General features: G+C 37.2%; 1 protein-coding gene across 2 annotated transcripts; it reads right to left on the bottom strand.

The window, feature by feature from the left end:
• Positions 1-7473: 7473 nt before the first annotated feature.
• On the bottom strand, positions 7474-14446 carry LOC140787494 (uncharacterized). 2 transcript variants are annotated; one of them, XM_073136436.1, is made up of 3 exons: positions 14102-14446; positions 12914-13410; positions 7474-8611 (listed from the first exon to the last, which is right to left on the bottom strand). In XM_073136436.1, the coding sequence occupies exons 1-3, from the start codon at positions 14166-14168 to the stop codon at positions 7763-7765; spliced, it is 1413 nt and encodes a 470-aa protein (XP_072992537.1). In that variant the 5' UTR covers positions 14169-14446; the 3' UTR covers positions 7474-7762. The 2 variants fall into 2 exon arrangements, with proteins under 2 accessions (XP_072992537.1, XP_072992538.1); XM_073136437.1 differs by having other exon boundaries at positions 12914-13490; positions 14102-14439.
• Between the last annotated feature and the right edge of the window lie 8064 nt (positions 14447-22510).

Genomic DNA, 22510 nt, shown 5'->3' on the forward strand with positions numbered 1-22510 from the left:
CCTAAGTCACATCATATCTAAAGATGGCATGGAAGCTGACCCTAAGAAGATTCAAAGTATGGTGGAATGGCCGCTGCCCAAGACTACTAAGGAGCTACGCGGCTTCCTTGGCTTAACCGGCTACTACCGTCAGTTTGTGGCGAACTATGGCAAGGTTGCAACTCCCCTCATGGCCTTGCTGTGGAAAGGTGTATTCACTTGGACGGACAAAGCAAGGGAAGCAATCGAAGCCATGGAGAAAGTGATGATCTCAGCCCCAGTCCTTGCTTTAGCTAATTTCACCAAACCGTTCATCATTGAGTTGCGACGCGTCAAGACTCGGCCATTGGGCCATTTTGATGCAAGAAGGCAGATCTGTGGCTTACATGAGGAAGGCTCTTTCGAAGCATTCACAGCTGCTATCCACCTATGAAAGGGAGATGCTCGCCATCATCCATGCGATCACCAAGTGGAGGCCTTATCTCCTCAGGCATCGCTTCACGATTCACACCGATTAAAGGAGTTTGCCATATTTCCTTAGGTAGCACATACACACACTAGCCCAGCAAAAATGGGTGTCCAAACTACTTGGATACGACTATGAGTTGGTGTACAAAAGGGGGACCGAAAATAGCACCACCAATGCTTTATCATGGCGTCTAAATCTAGCCAATTTGGTAGCGATTTCGGTGCTAGTTTTCCCTTTTTCCCAATTGTCACAGGAGGCCTACAAGAAAAATCCTGACACCATGAGAATATTGGACGACCTTGCTACAAATCCCAGTAGAATGCAAGGAGTTTTAGTAAAGGACGGACTCATAGTGGACCATAGCAAGATAATCGTTCCAGCTGATCGCCGTTTGCACATGGAGTTGGTGCACCACTTCCATGACACCCCTACGGTTGGACATGAAGGGGGTGTTGTGCACCTATAAACGGTTGGACCAAAGTTGCACATGGGCTAGAATGAAGAAGGATGCGCAAGCCTACATCCGGGCTTGCGAGGTGTGTTAAAGAGCGAAGACCGAATTGGCTAAACCTGCCAGCTTGCTTCAACCGTTTCTGATTCCCAAGTAGGTTTGGGAGGACGTCGCCATGGACTTCATTGACGGTCTACCTATTAAGTTAGCTTTTGAGAAGACTTATGATAAAGTGAGATGAGATGTTTGAAGATGTGCACACATGAAGGGGTTCTGGTGAGCAGCAAATAAGATAAATGAATCAAGTTGTGGCACATATTGCTCAGTTGTGATGGTTAATGGTGAATGTGGTCAGTATTTCAGATGCAGGAAAGGACTACAGTAGGAAAACCCATTGTCTCCATTCTTGTTTCTATCGATGGTAGATGATTTACACTAGATGATTGCTAATGTAATGGAGATAAAGTTGGATAAATTATTGGGGTGAAAGGGGTGAGAAGGTCTACTTCATAATTACCTTACCATTCTACAATATGCCAATGAGCCTCTAATTTTCTTGAGGGTTGAGAATAGGAATGTGAGAATTTGAAAGCTTTTATTTTACTATTTTAAGACTATATTTAGCCTAAAATTTAATTGTGAGATGAGTTTTCTGATTTATCTGGTTAAGATGAAGGAAAAGAAAAGTATTATGCTGAGACGATGAATAAATAATGTTTACTTATTAAGTATTTGGAGATGCCTTTAACTAATTATAAGCTGAGGAAACATAACTGGTTCCTATGATTGAATTAAATGATATAAGACTTATGGGATGGAGAGAAAAATGATTGTCTTTAGGGCGAAGAATCATATTAATAAATTCACTACTTAGTGCTATCCTTTTGTATTTTTTTTGGTCATTAATTTCAAATTTTTTATTACAAAAAGGATCATGATGGTCTAGGAATGGTAAATCTAGATGATTTGAGTGCTGACTTATTTAGCTAAATAGTGGTGATGATTATTGAGTGCTATTAATCAACTGCAAGCTTAAGTTATTCTCAGAAGACATTATAGGAAGACAAAGGTGGAATAATTTCAGCTAAGATATTCCAATAGAAAATTGAGGCATTAAAAATTAGGGTTGTATTCAAAATTGAACTGAGGTAGAATGTAAGGAATGTAGGTAGAGATAGATTCTAGAAGGATATTTAGGTTAGAGCTTGTTCATTAGATACTTGATTTCCTAGCCTATTTAGTATTACTTGGGATGAGAATAGTGCAGTCACAGAAATGCAGAACAATGATAATTGGGAGCTACTATACAATAGATATTTGGATGACAGTTTGATATTGGAGGAACATAATCTAGCCAATTACATGGTTAATTATTTATAGGGGATAACTAGGGATGACATTTTTAGATAGATATTTGCTAAAGAAGAAGGCTATTCAGTGATGTCTCTTTATAAGTTTTTAATTAATGAGGGTCAACTACAAAGTATTTTGCTTGCCATTCGGAAGATAAAGATTTTTTTGAAAGTGAGAGCCTTTATTTGGTTAATTTGTAAGAACAAAATTCTCACTAAATATAATTTAACTGTAAAATGATGAGCTGAAAGTTCAAAATGTATATTTTGTGGTTATAAGGAATTTGTTAAGCACATATTTCTAAGATGCAGTTTACCTAACAACTATTATATTGGTTACGTGTTGTTTGTGGACATAGGGATCTTCCTAAAGGAGTGAAAGAGTTATTTGTTTGAAGATGAGGTTCAAGAAGTAAAGTAGAAGGTCTTGGTAGAATATGTGAATAACTATGTATTTGGGTTGTTTAGCCTATGAGGAATAGGAGAATTTTTTAAAGTAAAAAGAAAAACCTGAGAGGTTATTCTTTCTAATGTTAAGTCTCTAAACATATGTTGCACAAATACTTTGTGGATGCTTCTAAAGCCAAAGTGAGAAAGTTGATAAAAGAGTGGATATCTCTAATTTTCTAATCCTAGATAAGAATTGGGCAGTAGTGTTGCTTGTTCAGCTATGCTTTTATTGATTCCTTATTCTGTCAATAAATATTTGAAACTAATATGGGTGGAACTTTATAGGATTTAATATGTGGCGGCTATTTATACTTAATTTTAGTGGAACATTGTAGGGTTTTTGTGGTAGGGTTTCGGGGTGAGGTTGTGGTTGTGATTGTTTGTGCCTCTATGCTACTATTATAACTCTTCTTAAGATAGAAACTTTTTATTTCTAAAGGTTCTAAGTGAGAACTATGGGAGCTATCCTATTTAAGTTTTAATAAAATAGTGTCGCTAAAACTTTTGTAAACAAATAAAATGGTTAAATATATTTTATCACCATGTACTTATATCTAAAATTACTTTACCCCCATACTTCAAAAAGTCACAAACTAGTTTTTATACTTGTGATTAAAGTGAGATCGTTAGTTTTCTATTAAACTTAATTAAATGGAGCCTAAATGACCAAAATACCCCATCGTATTTGTTAGATAAGACATGTAGATTTTTGAGATAATGTCACTAAATAATTAAAATAGTCATGATGCTTAGTTAAGTTTAATAGAAAAACTAATGGTCTTACTTTAATCATAAGTATAAGGACTAATTTGAGATTTCCTAGTTTTGGTGCGATGGTTCAAATTTAAAAAAAAGTCAGAGAATCTTTAGTGTACAATATTTGAAGAGCGGTTCTAACCACTTAGGAAAAGAAAAGAGTATCTATAATAAGAACATTCAAGTGCATCAAATATAGTTCGAATGCATTGGCATAGATCTGATTTTTCAGAGTCCGTTTTGTAAACTTTTGAAAGATAGTTCAGGCTATTCTTGGAGGAGGTATGTAAGGGCTTTAGACTAGAATGCATTTCTTCTATTATTTTTGGAGAAATTTTGAGAGATCATATCACAACTTTGGGAGGCTCTATAATCGAATGTGTTGATTAAAGTTTCTATCTATCCTATCTTTTTTAACTCTTGAAAAACTTCATTTCAAAAGTCACTGAGACTAAAAATCAACCTTGAGGATCACAAAGGTTAAAAACTGAATTTCGAAAGCACTGCACTGTGCATTAAATGAGAAAGATTTTATATCTATGTGGGTATCATTGAGTGATTTGTAAGTCAATCTTATAACTGCTATAATTATTTAATGATTAGTTCAATTTTGAAAAGGATCCTTAGTTATTTTAACCCTGGTTTTAAGATGTTTTTTGACATAAAAATTTGTGCATTTGAGAATGTCTATTTTACGCTTTATTTTTCATCTTTTTGCATAGATAGAGATTATTTAGAAGATGAACATTTTTGAGAGAATAATATGTAGTAAGACCTCTCTTATTAGATAGATACAATAATTCATATTGGAAAGACATAATGCATGTTTTTTAAATTCTAATAAGGACAATAATATTAATCTTGAGTTGATAGGGCTCATCACAAAAATGATTTTTTTTCCAAAAAATCTAAAAGTTTATCGGGCAGCAACTCTAAGAGTAAATATCAAGGCGAAGTGATATACTATCATGAATTCAAGGATTTGAGCACATAGCATAAGAGTGCCTAAATTTTTTTTAATAGAAAAGGAAAAACTATAAAGGTCATTTATGATGATTTAGAGACATCCGATGACAAGGACTCCGAGAATGAACAAGGATACTATGTAGCCTTTATCGCTTCCATTCTTTCTACTAAAATTTCTAATGATCCTTCAATGTAGGTAAATAAAACTTATTGTATAACTGTTTTCAAAGTAAAAGTTGCAAATGCTACAAGAGATGTCTAGATTGTTTCTATGGTTAGTTATATTTTGACCCCCTCATCTATTACTTCGTTCACTTTTGCCCTCTCAATAAAAATGTGAATATATACATTATTTGAATTATCTAATTATATTATTAAGCCCCATACGTTAGAAATGACTTTACTTTTTCTTTTCTTCTCCCATTAGAGGTGGATTTTGAAGTAATTAGATAAGATCAACATAGAGTTTCATATTTGAAAAAGTTGTCATACCGCTAAAGGAAAAGATGGATGATATAGAAAGAAGACGATGCCATTTTTATCTATCTATTAAGTTAGTCAAATTTTGAAGATTATTTGTACCAAAATTTCTAATAAATATTAACGGAGTAAGCTTAGTGATATATTTAAATAGTTTAGGAAATATATTTATTAAATTATTTTGATAAGGTAAAAGTGATACAAAGTGATAAGTGAGGGGGACAAGATATAAGTGACGCTAGTTTTCTATATAGATTATACATTTAAGTTTAAGTACCACTTAATGTACTACAAAATTGTAGCATAACAGTGATTGATATTTTAGTTCTACTATTCTAGAAAAAGAAAGTTTGGGTTCATATAGTGTAGGAGTGACCATCCTCATTTGTTACTCAAATGTCCTTAAGTAACCTAGATCTACGAAAGCTATAATCACATGCCAAGTCATTTGAAGAATTATTTCTTCTTAGCAAATGAGCTCTACTAGGATTTGCAAAATCTTCTTCCCCTCTGGGAGTTTCTCCATTGGAGCCTACGCCGATGGGTTTTCTCCCCTCTCCCCTCTCCTAGCAACTTTGGCTAGAAGGGGAGATAGTCATTTCCTCCTCTTTCAAAAGGTTTTTTCGGTCTTCTATTTTCTTCCTCTTCCTTCCTTCCCCTTTCTCTTCCTCTCTTCTCTTCCTTGCCTTTTCTTATTCTAAGCCTCTACCAACCCCATTGCCGACATCATCGCTGCTCCCTTCGCTAATATCTATCATCTTCGCTAGCCTCTATTGCTTCAATTGTCACCGACCTACCACCGACAATTCCACCTCCATTCACCTTCCTTAGTCCACCTCCACCTTCTGTAGCATCAGATCCATTACCGACCTCATCTTTGATGTTGGACCCCTTTCCCTTCCTACTCCGTTGCCGGGTTGCTACTATAGTCATCATCACCGCCCCCCTCACCCTCCTACTACTACCCCTATTTTAGCAACAACCCAAGGAGTTGTTGGATTTTTTTGTGTTAGTATTGTTAGTTTTTCCTTCTTCCTTTCTTTTTTTATAGGTTTCTTATAGAGATCATTGTGTTGGGCTTCAGTATTGGTCTCGATCCACTAGGATCACAAAAGAGTTGGTGGAAGCCCTTTATCCTAGTGTGGCATGCTCATGATAGGTATATGTTTTGAGGCTTGATATCATATGTTTATTGTTGTGATATTGATATTTTGCCAAATTGTGGGGCTTGTTTAAACTATTTTCTCATTTCTTTTGTGTATTAGGCTTGTAATATGCTAGTTGAAATGAATGATATCTCACCTACAAACTTTTCCCATTAAAAAAACCTAGATTTAGGGGTCTTAGGTGACTCTAGCCTCATTAGTTAGCAAAGGTGGAAATGGCTTCTTCCTTTCTTTCCAAATGTAAGATATTTTCATTTGAATTTTATTATTTTCTCGAATGAATCATTTGGATTCTATTTAGACGACATTCCAAATATTTCTGGCTAATGAGTGGTATACCTTAATGCTTTAGAAGTATGAAATTATACTAATTAAGAAGATAACACTTAAGTTTGAATGAGACTTATAATTGATAAAACTTAATTGAAGAAAGACTAATTTAGCATCATCTACAGTTATCTTTTTAACTTTTTTTCATATTGGTTACCAACCTCAAATATGGACAGACCCAATGCTACCCTACACTGCCCCTTGGAGATAAAAGTTCAAATCAACTGGAACATAAAGCATGTGCAATCTGTGACATTGAAAAGGGCTGTTTTTAAGTAGTCCTTTTCCTCGAGTATGTCCAAACGCAGCACAAGAGAACCTTCTTTTCTTTTGTTCCTCCAAATGAACATATATAGTACCTTTCTTAGGGGCCATCCCCAAGATAACTGGGAGCAAGTGAACCATTCCCTTAAATGACAACCAAGTCTTTTTGGCTTAGTCCTGACCAGATCAATGCATACAAGTAAAGGTAGTAACCTTTTAAATATCAAAGGCCTCATCCCTACAGTTGTGCAAATATAGAGGTAAAGAGTAAATTCTATACCATTACCCCTGTAAGCATTAAAGTGATACAGAATTTAGCAATCAATAAGTAAGGTGAAGTCTCCAGAAAGCCTTAGGAACTCTAAAGTTTCTGCATCACAATGGCACTTGCAAGGACTAGCTATTTATTATATCACATGTTGTATTCTCATGCCAATTGCTATGGTTCTAATCCTCTTGTAACAGTTGTATGCATGAGAGTAGATACAATTGGTACTTTCTGGTTAAAACCAGTTGTGATAGTCCCCATCTCCTAGGTATTGCAGGTCCGAGTAATGGGATAGAGGTGACCAATTTCAGTTCATTTTCGGAATATCAATTAACCAATGCACCAAAAATTGGGCAAGATGATAAGACCATTCATGAACCTGAAGAGAGATCATGCAGAGAAGACGATAAATACATTCAATCCCTATAGAGTCACTTGCATGAAAAACAAAAATCATTTTCTATTTTGCAGAATCATTCTTTTTTTTTCACTTTGCGCTTTTGAAGAACTACCCAAACCCTTTTGATCATCAAGGGAACTGGTAAATGATAAACAAGGAATCTATATATCGAAATAGGAATCTGGTGATATATAACTGGATTTGAATAACTCGGCAAAGCAAAACAAAAAATGGGTAATCCTACAGAATCAAAACTCATTTTGGTTTTCGTACAACCCATCCCTATAGGAGGTATAGGTTAGATATTGCCTGAATGAAACTGAGAATGATCACAAATATTGAACATGTGAAATCTACATATATTCACACAACAAGATGTCATAAACCAACCTAGTTATTCTCACTTGAATGGTATATAATAAACCTCAGATTTAAGCAATCCTCCACCCTTCAGGAAGGCACCATTTCCTATGCCAGTAAATAGACACCCTTGACCACAACGGGAAACCAAAACTGTACTCTAGAGGGTCATCAGCCACTCCCCCTATAGCTAGAGGAAGCCAAACATACCTCGAATCCCTCAGGTCTGATGGATTCCATCGATCAGCCATGAAGATGAATGAGCCTGAAAAACCAGGAAGTGGTAATACAAATGTGCTCTGGGAGAAAAATGTCGTCAGCCTGAAAATCCTGTTCCCTCCAACACAAGGGTTTCCCATCGTCTCCCATGGCCCCATGATTGACTCAGCGGCATGGGTCAGTGCTCTATTGGGAGCCCACCCTGTGCAACCAGAGGTGATCATGTAGTAGGTCCCCTGGTACTTAAAGACAGCAGGAGCTTCTCTATGTTGTCTCACTAGAATCCTCCTCATAATTCCGGTGACATCAAGATAGTCATCAGTTAGAGGACCTACATGGAGCTCGCTGTTATCCTCAGAAGAGTAGAAGAGGTAGGCCTTCCCGTCGTCGTCCTTGAATATGGTCATGTCCCTACTTTCGAAACCATGCGGGCGCATGCTATAGAGGTAAGTAAAAGGTCCAGTAGGAGACTCACTGACAGCCACACCGACTGAGGCTTTTGTGTAGTTAACATCATCTATGTGCATCCACATGACGTACTGACTGGTCTTATCATTGTATATCACCTTGGGTCTCTCGAGCACATTGGACTTGTGGAGATCATGGGTGACATTAGTTTCCTCTCCTGGAAGCACAACACCTTCATTAGTCCATGCCCACAAATCCTTTGAAGAGTAGCAACTGACTCCAATAATGTCAACCTGACAAAAAAAATAGAACATTCTATTAGTATCTTAATGAATCTTGTACAGTTTATTAGTCAAATTACAGAAGCCATAGCAGAGACAACATGTAAGAGATCTAATAATATAATTATATTGCCTGAGTTCTAAGACATTGATAAGCCACAGCATCTTGGCATTATTGATAAAACATTATTGTTGGTTCCTTTACAATTATCAGTTAGATTATTACAATTACGTTTGTAAAAGTGTCAGAAGAAAAGTGTGCATGATCAGATGAAGTTGATTGAAAATTAAGAGAGGGGTGCAGAATAAAACATGAATCTCCAATGCCAAATCATTGCAACTGGGTTGAGCTATGAATTCAGTTAGCAATAGAGACATAAGTATAACACAATTACATTACACTATTGATAATTAAATATGATGCTTTCTATATTGTCATTGCAGTGGCTTTGGTACTTTTCTAGCTTACATGCAATAATCTTGTTACCAGGTTCATAGTCCTTTAGGGCTCCTATCATATGAGATATACATATGATATACAACCATATATATGTGATACATGCTTCACCTGAAACTCTTTAAATGAACTTCGCTTCAACAAATAATTATTGTACTCATACCACAAGGGTATCAGAATATGACATGCAAATTAGTCGGAATAAAATAAAAAAATTGAACAAGGTGTAGACCAATGGTCCTCTAGCTGATTTGGTAAGTACCTCTTTAAACCTTGTTTTCTACATCTCTACTTGAAAAACTTATGTTAGAAAACCTAGGTGATTTAAAAGCAAACAGCACAAGAATTCTTCCTTTAAAATCTTGTTTGGATATTCTCCTTCATTCCATGTAACTGGGTGTTTATCCAAAAGAGAATCTCTCTTCTGAAACTCTAGATGACACAGATTTCATGCAGGATAAATAATGGAGTATTGCTGCAAAAAGTCACCAGAGCAATTTGGAATAGTATAATCATGCGCTATGTATGTTAGAAGTACAAGATTCTGTCGACTTATCAACTGATATCTGCTTAATCAGAATGCATCTTTATTAGCCAGTTCCCACAGTCACAGAAAATGAATACAAGTGCTTGAGTATAACAACTCATGTGAAAGGTACAACTGAAAGAGAAACAGAGCCGACTCGCACTACGTTTATAATGCTGTTAAGGGCTGTAAACAACCCGAATGAGTTAAATACAAGAACTTTTGACACTCGGAAAACACATATATAGACCTAATAAACTTGAGACAAGATACTAATTTAAGTGCTTATGCCTCACCATTAAGCAATGTTAACTGAGTCCAGACTTCCAAATTAAGGACTGTTTGGGCTTATAATGACTGGAAGTTCTGGAGATGGCTGAAATAAGCTCATTGACCAGAAGAATGAAAAAAAGAACAACATATAAAAATTTAAACTAGATGAAAGATTCATCAAAAAGGAGACATAATTAGATTTAGGCTGGATCAAGAACTTAGAAAAGAGATGACTTGTCATATATATTTTCAGTAGTCGCCCTACTTGCAAACAACAGAAGAAAGAAGAAGAAAAAAAGAAAGGAAATGGAGAAGGAAAGGGGATACTAATGAAAGACAAATTTTATTCGATAATACATCAAGAAAGGAAATACAAGCTTTTCCACTGTGAAAAGTATTTAAAATTACCTTGTTGGCTTGCTTACATTAAAGTATGTCGTGACAAATGTTGAAAAGATAAAAAGCGATGTGTAAGGCCATCACACCTAAGATTGTCTCTGTCATACATTATCAAGAAGCTAACTTGATGAACTATTTTGCAGAAGAACCACACTAATTTCCAAATATCTCATACCTACTGAACATGGTTGTGACATCTTATAATTGATTCAGTGGCTTCAGCAATTACAAACGAAAATTTCCTTCACAACATGAAGCTCGTCCTCGAGCTATAGGTGAAACTATGGATGATTTCCAAGGAAGCAACGTTTAGGTCTTCTATACCAAAATGCATAAATTGTCATGCCAATTGACATAGTTGAAGTGGAAAACTGTCCAACAAATTTTCCTAGAAAAGATTTAGGATTTCTTTTTGTGTGCATGTATACCCCTTAAAAGCTCCTTATGTGCTTGTATATCCCTCCAAATCATATTACCGTGAATACCTTTCAAAGCATATTGTTTTTGCATTGATGACCTTCAAGTTACTTTCTAATAACTACATGTTAAAATTTGAAGCATTTAATAGATGAAATAACAATGATGCACTTATTTGAGAGCAATGTATCCAAAAAAGAATAAAAATATTTTTGTCCTTTTACTATTAAATAGATAAAAATTTAACTACTGGTTAACTTATATATTTGGTCTCTTATAACAGATATCATTCAGACTTCTCCCAATCTACCGATTGTTTGCATGGGAGACTTCAATGAAATTGCCTGTGCAGCGGAGAAGTTTGGTGGTCTTGCTCCTAATCGTCCCAGATATCAAGCATTTGCAGCTTGGCTTCACAGTGTTGGCTCAGAGATGAAGAAAATGGGAGTATTGAAGGAGATATACAATTATTACAGCCCCAATGAGATTAATATGTGAAACCAAGTCCAACAAACAAAATTGACAGATTACAACTGACTAGAACAGGTCAATACTCCCATTTATTCATCTCCATACCCTGATTTTCACGGGTATGGAGATGATTTTCATGGGTATATCTGTCAATTTTGTTTGTTGGACTTGGTTTCGCATTTTAATCTCATTGGGGCTGTAATAATTGTATACTCCTTCAATACTCCCATTTTCTTCATCTCCATACACACTTTCACAAACAAAATTGGTGATTTTCATGGGTATCTATGCAAAAACAAATGTTCTAAGGGGTACTCATGCAAAAATCAAGTGTTTTGAGGGATATAAATATAAATATAAATTTTAAAAGGGTATATACACTGTACCTTGCATGTCCTGACGATTGAGATCTAATCTTGAAATCACCCAAGTTTGTGTTTGTTGCTTCCTTAGTACTAACTGCATATGAAATTTTATATCTTTAGATCCTGCTCCTTTCTCTCAAAAACAAATTCAATTTTCCTCAATCAAATGGTCGATCCTTAGTTTTGACCCTCCAAAATTAGTTTTAGTGCTACTTTCAGATATGATTATTGGATTTTGATTCTTTGATATGAGATGTGATTGCTACTCTTCATAGATTGTTTTTGCTTTTATTTAGCCTCTCTGCTTCAGCTTACTAAATTTGTTATTTAATCTTATCTTTCACTAGTTTCACCAAACAAAAGATATATAGCAACTTTATTTTGCATCGATTGGTTTAGAGCTTGAGCTTGTTGCAATTATTTCGCATTAATCAATGTCAGAGAAAATTGACACATCAACTTTTATTCCATCAGCAAGCAGATGAATTATCATGCATCTTAACTATAAACAGTTTAGAATGCAGGTGGTGGAACATAGTACACTTGAAAGATGATGTTTGACGAGTGGGAAGCAATCTTAATATTCAAAATGTGATGGCAGTACTTCTTTAAGGACAGGCTACAAAAAGGCAAAGTGCTGGCAACCACTATTTAATATTACAAAGGGAGTTCTATGCACCAAATAACCTAGAGGACATACCACGGATCCATACATGACAGCTGGATTGGTAATCCATACTTGCATAGCGTTCGAGCATAAGTCCAAATCAAAGAAAATGCTTCAGAAGAGGCACAAGAATATTTCAAATACATGTCTTAGAAACAACTGTAGTATCCTACCTTAATAGCAGAAGAAATTGTCATGTGGTTCTAGAATCATTATAAGAGGTTTTGGAAGGAATTTTGTTGGAACTTTCAATAGTATAACATCTCCCAATAATACTATCAACAATTCACCAAAAAGCAATATTTTTTAGTTCTTTGAACAACAGAACCTACTAGTGCATTTGTTATTAAGGAAACATATGCCGCTTAGAGTAATTAGAAAAAGAAAAACAATCCTAGTCCCACTGGGAATGTTATCTTTTGTGGTTCACAATAGTAGACCGCAGTTAATCGGGTTTGCTAGATGGATACTCTCTCTGCTGAGCATTATCTTGTCTGATTTCCTTTATCAATAAAAACATGATTGCAACTCTAGAAAATCTTTCATGTTATCTAAAATGAAATTCCACTATATAAGTGTTATTGTTGTTTGATTATGCCCTTTGACAAGTGAAGGAATTCAAAATTGTTAGTAATCTTCAACACATATTATAGATAAAACATGGTTCATGAATATAATGAAGGTTTTTATTATTCTCAAATAACAACAATATAAGATTGTTCAAAGAATTACAACTAACCCTTGCAGCTCCTTTTTGATGGGCTTGGTAGGTTGGACCATCTTTATTCTCTCCATACCAGTAGAAAGTCTCGGTTTTCTCATCAAATAAAATTCCCCCACCATGGGCTTGAATAGAGTTTCCATCTCTGTCCAACCACAGTCTACCGGGATAGAAGTACATGCTGTCATTTCCTTCCTTTGCTGGGCTAATTGCACTCTTTCTATCAGGGAAGAACAAAGAATGTATTTCAGAAGATTCATCTAAGAACTCATCAATCACTGAAGGTGGTTTTCTCGGTCCTCTGCGCTTCACTGCACGGGGATTCCTCTTGCTTCGAGGAGGCGGCAGACGAAAGTTCTCTTCCTCCACCTCTTCTAGTTCTCTAGCAGTAGAGAGATGGTGGGAGTGTATATATATCTCTCCATTGTCATTCTGATGGGTAAGAGAATATAAATGGATCATGAGGACAAAACCCACCAAGCTCCATATAGCCAAAGATAAAGAACATCTGCTTCCTGCATTGCAATGGAAAGCAGATGATTTGCGGTTTTTGTTCTTCATCCTCATTCTTCCCTTATTTAGCTTCAAAACAATGCTGCAGTAATGAAAATCCAACCAAATTGACATCCAAAACTATCCATATTATGTTTTTAAAAAAAATGAAAGGATAGCATGCTTCCAGATTCAAAACAAAGCATGTAATAAATTTGGTCACATAGATCAAGAGGGGATTTTTGACAGAAACTAGTAATCCTAAAAACTTCTAAGAACAACAAGCATCTTGAAGTCATTTTCCTGCCAGTATTACATCTAACCCCAACCAAAACGTTAAAGAGAGATCTAAAAGCAAAGCAAAAGGATAAAAGTAAAACAATTTTAGACTATTATCTAATCTCCAAGAGAAATAGCCAAGAACCTAACTTCCCCCCCACAAGATTACAAAACCTTTGGTGTCTGAAGGATTAATCAACTAAATTCATGCATCAAAATCAGATGCCGCAGTAGTTACCAGATCAAGAAGGTAATTATATCAATCCAATAGGTAAAAGTCTCAAAACAATCACTCCAATCCCAACAACTACCAATCCCCCGGACCAAACCCAACTCACAGATCCGATGTTACCCAAAGAACAAATCAAGGACCCACCCACGAAGCAAAGCGAGATCTAGGAGTAATCTTACAAATAGAAAGTTTCCGAGACTTACCAGACAAGATCCTGACCATGGGTTGCAGAATGAGCGAGGCAGCACCTGATCTTGCCATCTCCGTCATACTCTGCAGAAGGAAGTCAAGGCAATCCAAGCTCTCTCACAGCCTTAGCAAGTCAGGAGGACTCGGGTTTCTCTTCAACCGTGTATAGGTGGCAGCAATGTAGTTCTAAATCCCCCTATCTTTTCTGGTAAGGTTATATGTCCTTGTTTTTTTTACGGTGGCGATGGGTTGGATTGTGTGACGTATAAACAAAGTGCTCGTTAGATCTCCCAATCTTGCAAGGCCTCCTTTTGCCGCTCCGGGAGTATGTCATCCTACCTAATCTTCGATCTTTCTTTCCGAGTTAAAAAGGGTAAGTTTTTACGATCTAAGATCACATTATTCCCTCAAGATTAATACAATATTAAGATTTTTTTTATTAATCGTAATCGTAATCGTAAACAACCTGCATCCTTGCATAGTTGGATAGTACATTTTTATTCGTTAGGGTGTGTATATTGTACTGAGTAATAGCTTAAGTGGTAAAATTGTAATTTAGTCTCAGTAAAATTAAATTGTATGCGTGTCCTTTGGGCTTGACTATCTGCTTCTTTTCTACTAATTTTAAACTTTAGCTTTTAATTATTTGTTATCGCTATAAATTTAAAAAAGCAGTACCTTTTAACATTTACTTTTCACAATTTATATCAACAGTGATGCACTTTGACAACATTTATCTTCTCCGTTACAGGAATCTCCCTCCATCTTCTTTTCCTTCTTTTGGGAAAGAATCTTAAAAGTGCTCCTCCCTCCATGGAAGAGGGTATTCTCGGAGAACTTAATAATAATCATTTAAATTTTTTTAATTTTTTGGCTTGATAGATGTTTTGATTAGCTTCCTCTGTTTCAGTTATTCCCTTAATCTTTTTCGGGCAGCAACCAGAAAATAGTGACGTCCTCTTTCTCTCACTTTTCCTCTATTTGAAACTGAAGAACACATTCAATTTTAACTGCATTGATCTCCTTTGTTCCAGAGGATTTCTTGTTAATATTACTTGCGGATTATGCATTCTTTAGAAGAATCTTCCTCCCATCTCTTTACATAATTAGGGCTGTCAAAATAGTAAAGCCGGCTCAAGCTCGACTCAATAAGACTCTATCAAGCTTAGCTCAAATATAAGTTTAGTTGAGCTTGATTTTCAAAATACATTCTAAAATAATTTTGATTCAAAGTTGATCGCTGGCTCGATCAAATAGATTCGACAAGACTCAAAATAATAATAACAATAATATATATATATATAAATAATATTTCTTTATTATATTATATTTTTATAATATCTTAAAATATACTTAATGGATTATTATATATTATTGATCTTGTAAAGTTTATTTCTGAATATTGATTTATCGTATCTTTTCTAAATATGTGAATATATTTATTAATTTATATTTTTGAATTATATCTTATTTTAAGTTTGATTCAAGCCTAAATCAAACTTATAGAGCACAAAATATAGTTTGAATTAATTAAAAATTAGATTCAAAATATGACTAGTTTAAATTCGAGCTGGAATTAGCTTAAATTAAAATAATTATAATTCAAGTTTAATCATAAATCTAGTTCAAAATTATTTTCAATTCAAGTTTGATCGGCTCAATCAAACTCTGCTTGTTACACCCCTACACACAATGTTCTTATTTTCAGTATATTATTATTATTTTTTTCATTAACAAGTTTACTTCTCCGCCTCGTATTTTTGGGATTCTTGATGAAAATTACATTGTCCCTACTAGGATTAAGAAAGGTTACTGAATCTCTTTTAGCAATCACCTGGTGGATGATTTGAAAAAAAAGAAATAATAAACTATTCAACTAGGAAGCAAAAATTGTCATTGGGCTGATCTCTGATATCATTAGAATGTGCGAAAGTTGGAAGTATTTTTTCCTAGTAAGTCTCGTCTTGTCTTCTCCTTCATTTTTTCCTGTACTCAAACTTTCAGATATTTTAATCTAATTGAGGATTTGTCCTCGTTTTCTCTGAAAAAAACATTCATTTGCTTGTAACAACTATCCTTCATGATCCATGTGCATGCCAAGTGCGGCACTAACGCAGTACGTGATAGAATAGACGTGCGTTAACTTAGAAATAAACCCTGTATTTAAAATAATCAATTCTAGAGATAAGTCGTACTATAATCTAAATAAACATTTTAGTACTATATATATATATCAAGATAATACTAACCAATTATAAATTCTAGTAGGACCGAAATAGGCAACGACAAATCATTAAATTTATGACTAATAAGAATAAAAATGTATATAGCACAACATGTAAAACGCCACCTATTATATAAGTCATGGTCTAATATATAGAGATATAAATTACAATATCAATACAACTCTATCACCTTATAAATTATTACTTATATCACCTAACTCTTATTGTCTGCCTGCTATACAACGTTTCTTTACGGTATCTCAATTTATTATCAGTTATCACATATCTAAAAGTAGGAAAAATAAAGAGTCATGAGCTAAATGAATCGGTGAATAAAATTTATTCTGAATCAAGAACATCAAATAAAGAGTATGTCGTGTATTTGATAGTATAAATCATAAAAAAAATATTAACTTAGTAAGGAAACATGGAAGACATGATGCACTCTCAACCCCTCCGGTAGCTCCAAGCGATATGCAACCGGACCAATACGCTCTAACACCCGAAACGAACCAAAGTAGCGATGAGCTTACTTTTGGTTACACATTAGACGTAAGGTCACCTATCGATACGGTTGCACCCTCACAAACACCCAACTACCGATGTCAAACTCCTGCTCCCTATGGCTATGATCATAAATTTGCTTCATGCGGTTTTGACCAAGTTTAAAATGAGCACGCAACTGATTCACTTAGTTAGGATCTTTTCTTATTGCATTAGGTATTTATTTTTATTAAAATAAAATTCATGTAGATCGTGTTCGAACGTAGGAGGAGTCGCGTTCGAACGCCCTTGCGAACGCCTCCATCAGGTTCGCAAATACAAAGAACACATATTGTGCGTTCGAACGTGGTCGAGTGATTTCGAACGTCCGCGCCTGCATTGAGTTCGCACATACAGAGAACGTGTTTTGGTGTGTTCGAACGCGAACGGGCGCGTTCAAACGTGATCGACGGGAAAGTTCTAGAATTAGGGTTTCATATTGTTTTAGGACTTGTTGGCTAGCCTCCATATATATGTGGATGGCAGCCAACTTCATTATGCTATTAGATTATTGATTTCTTGCCTCATATCTTCTCTCTAGACTTCTCCCTCCTCCCTCTTCACCATCTTCCACCTATCGTTGGCAAGGTTTCCCCTAACCTCTAATCTCCCTTAACTATCGAGCCACCCCTCTTCTTTGAGATCTCGATCACTTCATTCCCTTCAACTATATCTTTAAATCACATCCACAATCCACCTTCATCTTCATATCCATCCATAACCCTAACATCCACTCCACCCGTCACCACCACCATCACCCACGTTATTCCGTATTTTTGCCCCTTCTACAGTTCGAATCTGTGAAGGGCGTAAATACAAAAGTTTTTTTTACTATCTAAATACAAAAGTTGTAGATCAGGAAGTTATAGATCTAACCCAGTTAGTTTAGTAATTTTCTAACTACCGAAAAATATTTGACGAATATTTTCCCACGATCGCGCAGACTGATTTCTGTAATACATCCAGATCTTGAAGAAATCGTTGCGTAGCCTATCTTTAGTTCGAGAACCTATCAAATTGGTATCAAAGCCTATCAAATTGGTATCAGATTTTAACAAGTGGTATCAGACCATAACAATTTAGTATTAGAGCCTATCAAGTGGTATTAGAGCCTATCATTGGTATCAGAGCAGGCGAACCTTAGACCTCCATTAATGGCTAAAATAAGGAAGATGACATCAACAAGGAGACCTATGGATAGCACACCGACAAGGGAAGACTTAATCCACGATGACCTTAACCGTGATGTCGATTCCTTTGGAGCGACCATGGTAGGACTGAGTCAACCAACGTCCATGGGTGCGAATATGGATGAAATTAGGGGCATGTTCCATACATTGATGTATGGAGTTGACTCAATTCAAAAGGATCACAATGATTTCAAGGAATATATGAAGAATCGATTTGATTCGTTATCTCTTCAAAGACGATCGGAGCTCCAAGAAGGACCAGTGGTGGGATCCCATCAAACTGATACCCCTATAGGTCCAAGTGCGTCATGTGAGTGTCAATGATCCCCTCTTACCTATGCCCACACATCATTCTCCACCTCCGTTGCAAAACTCAAGACCGGCGGTGGTGGAACCCGAGAGGCGTGCGGCACCGGTGTGGTTCATTGATAAGGAGGATTGACACTTTGAGGATGAGGCTGATCCCTATAGAGATGGTGATGGACGTGATTGAAGACTTAGAGAAGGTGATCAATTTGCACAACGGTTTAGACCTGAACCAAGGATCTTTCGCGAAATCGACAATGCTATTCAAGGAAGAACCGCACGCTTGGACTTTCTAAAATTCTAAAGTGGTGATCCAACGGATTTGGTGTTTCAAGTTAAATAATATTTTGATTATCAAGGTACAGTGGAAGATGCAAAAGTCCAGATAGCAAGCTTTCACCTCCAAGGAACGGCATTGCATTGGTATAGATCGATTCTTTGTGGTGGTGGATTTACCGGATAAGCTGAATTTTGTATGAGGATTACACGCAGATTTGGGATAGCGGCATATGAAGAGTTTGCTGCCACATTAAGCAAGATGGTCCAGAGGACGACCGTATTAGAGTACCAAGCTGAGTTTGAGAGAGTTAGTAGGCGTTGTGAGCCACCTTGGCTTGAACGGACATTGATGAGTACATTTATTTCAGGGTTGTGGGATGAGATACAAGCGGATGTTTGTACTCTATGTCCTAATATGGCAGCGAAAATAAATTGGGGCAACCGAGATGAGCGGTTTACACCTAGAACGCCCACTGAAAATTCTGTAGTTTCAAAAATAGCGGCTGCGAGTACTAGACCATGACCACCTTTGAGACCTTCCAATGTTAGAAGAGGCAAGAGGACCCCCATTCGCACTCTCACACCTGCCTAGGTAGAGGAGCGCAGAGCGAAGGGACTTTGATTTCGATGTGATGAGCATTTCACCCCCGGTCATCGGTGTTCTAAATTGATTAGGAGTGTCATGCTTATCGACGGTATTGAAGAGGATGATGAGGGTGTTGATGATGGAGAGTGTCCAGAGGAGGTCCATGAGGAGACCGTTAAGGAGGCGTGGAGGAAGATATCCAAGCCAAAATATCGATGCACGCATATTTAGGTACTTCCACATCGAGGACATTACGAGTAGACAGACTTGTTAGAAAGCATTATGTGCACATCCTCATCGATTCGGGGAGTACACACAACTTTCTAGATGAGAGGTTAGTGAGGAGATTGGGTTTAGATGCCAAACCGACCACAGGATTTGACGTTGCTATTGGAGATGGCACGAAGCTTAGGGCGGAGAGCTTGTGTCGCCGGGTCAGTATATGGGTGCAAGGACACGACATCATTGTGGACATGTATCCGTTAGTGCTGTGAGGAGCGGACATTGTCCTTGGTGTTCAGTGGTTACAGAGTTTGGGATCCGTCATATTTGATTTCCGGAGCATGTTGATGAAATATAAATAAGGAAACAAAGATGTGCGGTTTGATGGTGTTTGGTCTTCGCCAATTCCTGCAATGCAGCCTATGATAGGGCTGTCTTGTGCGTATGATTTGGCCTATCTTCTTCAATTAGGACCAGCAGGAGATGAGCCTCAAACGAGTTCAGGTACTACCATTGAATTGTCTAATTTATTAGATAACTTTTCTGGACTGTTTGAGGAGCCACAGGAGTTGCCACCGAGGAGAGTGGTAGACCATCGCACAGAGATTGTACCTAGGGCTGCACCGACGAACATGAGGCCATATCGATATCCACATGTGCAAAAATAAGTTATCTCAAAGATGATTGCCGAGATATTGGAGCAAGGCCTCATTCAATCATACTCATCCCCCATGCTATTGGTGCGAAAAAAAGGACGGGACATAGCGTTTTTGTGTTGACTATCGGGCACTAAACACTATTACCGTTAAGGACCGGTATCCTATTCCAGTTATCGAAGAGTTGCTGGACGAGCTTGCAGGGGCAACTATATTCAGCAAGCTTGACTTGAGGGCCGGGTATCATCAAATTAGAGTTCACCCGGCGGATGTGCGCAAAACTGCATTTCGAACTCCGAATGGGCATTACGAGTTCCAGGTGATGCCTTTTGGTCTGACCAATGCTCTAGCTACCTTTCAAGGCCTCATGAATGATATATTTCGACCTCTCTTGCGAATGTATGTCTTGGTATTTTTTGACGACATTTTGGTGTATAGCAGGGCTAAATTGGAGCATTGGCGGCATTTGGAGGACGTGCTGAATTTGTTGAAGCAAAACTAACTGAAGATCAAAAAGTCCTAGTGCCTATGGGGAGTACCACAAGTAGAGTATTTAGGCCACATCATTTCAGCAGATGGTGTAGCGACGGATCTTCAAAAGGTTGCATGTATGACCGCTTGGCCTATTTATACTACTACCACCGGATTGAGAGGATTTTTGGGGCTGACCAAATATTATCGATGCTTCATCGCGGATATAGCAAGATTGTTGCTCCTCTCACTTCTTTGTTGAAGAATGACTCTTTTATATGAACGACTAAAGCCACTTTAGCCTTTGAAAAACTGAAATTAGATGTGAACGACTGAAGCCACTTTAGTCTTTGAAAAACTGAAAACAGCAATGACGACGGCACCCGTTCTAGCGCTACCGAACTTCACCAAAGAGTTCATTGTGGAATATGATGCGTCGGGTGTTGGCATATGAGCTGTACTAATGCAAGGAGGGTGTCCCATAGCCTTTCTTAGTAAGGCTTTGTCACCAAAATCTCAGCAATTATCGACTTATGAGAGAGAGATGTTGACAATTTTGCATACGGTGACAAAGTGAAAGCCTTATTTGATCGGTAGACAATTTATTATCCGAACTGATCAAAGGAGCCTTCCATACTTTATGGGACAGCACATACACACTCCGGCACAGCAGCGATGGGTCACAAAATTGTTGGGATATAATTATGAAATCCAATACAAAAAGGGAATGAAAAATAGAGAGGTGGATGAACTATCACGCTAACCTAATACTGCCGACCTTACAGCCTATTCATCTCCTATCTTTCCCTTCCTTGATGAGCTGAGGTATTCATGTACATCTGACCTAGATATTTTGAGATTGTTGCAGGAGGTGATGGATGATCTGGAGCGCCATCCAAAGTTGGAAAATTGAGGCGGGTTGCTGCTGGACCGCGGATGCATTCGAGTGCCCGTAAATGATGGATTGCGGCAGAAATTGTTGGAGCACTTCTACCATGCTCCAGAGGCTGCTCACGAGGGTGTCTTGAGGACTTATAGGAGGATATCTCAGAGTTGCACGTGACCAGGATTGAGGCTGGATGTGAGGAGTTTTGTCCATGCTTGTAAAGTCTTTCAAAGGGCTAAAGCAACTACATTAAAACCGGTCGGATTACTTCAGCCTTTACCTATACCGGACCGTGTTTGGGAAGATATTTCTATAGATTTTATAGAGGGTCTTCCGTTGATATGTGGTTATTCTGTTATCTTTGTGGTGGTTGACAGATTGAGCAAGTATGTGCACTTTTCGGCATTGTCATATCCATTTTCAGCCAAGTCGGTGGCTGAAATTTTTGTTAGAGATGTTGCTCGATTACATAGCATGCCTCACACAATTGTCTCAGATCGTGATCGTGGATTTATGAGTGACTTTTGGACTGAGTTTTTCAGATTGCAGGAGACTCGATTAAACTTTAGTTCGGCCTACTATCCACAGACGGACAGTCAAACCGAGGTGGTCAATCGAGGCATTAAGTAGTACTTGAGGTTTTCCAACTCTAGATGGCGCTTCGGATCATCCATCGCCTCCTGCAACAATCTCAAAATATCTAGGTCAGATGTACATGCATACCTCAGCTCGTCAAGGAAGGGAAAGGTAGGAAAAGAATAGGTTGCAAGCTCGGCGGTATCGAGTTGGCGCGATAGTGCATCCGCCGCTCTATTTTTCGTTCCCTTCTTGTATTGGATTTTATAATCATATCTCAGCAATTTTATGACCCATCTCTACTATGTCGGAGTGTGTATACGCTGTCCCATAAAGTATGAAAGGCTCTTTTGATCGGTTCGGATAATGAATTGCCTACTGATCAAATAAGGCCTCCACTTTGTCACCGCATACAGAATTGCCAACATATAAGTCGATAATTGCTGAGATTTTTATGATAAAGCCTTGCTAAGATAGGCATTG

Source organism: Typha latifolia, chromosome 4, assembly GCF_019914945.1.
Source record: "Typha latifolia isolate L0001 chromosome 4, TyphaL0001v2, whole genome shotgun sequence".
NCBI classification, from domain to species: Eukaryota; Viridiplantae; Streptophyta; class Magnoliopsida; order Poales; family Typhaceae; genus Typha; species Typha latifolia.

What these genes read in the sequence shown, in the direction of transcription:
- LOC140787494 (XM_073136436.1), bottom strand. Translation starts at nt 14,168, where the DNA reads ATGACGGAGATGGCAAGATCAGGTGCTGCCTCGCTCATTCTGCAACCC. An exon ending in CATGGTCAGGATCTTGTCTG is followed by an intron (nt 13,411 to 14,101) that starts GTAAGTCTCGGA and finishes ATTGCAATGCAG; the next exon opens with GAAGCAGATGTTCTTTATCT. An exon ending in ATCAAAAAGGAGCTGCAAGG is followed by an intron (nt 8,612 to 12,913) that starts GTTAGTTGTAAT and finishes TTTTTTTGTCAG; the next exon opens with GTTGACATTATTGGAGTCAG.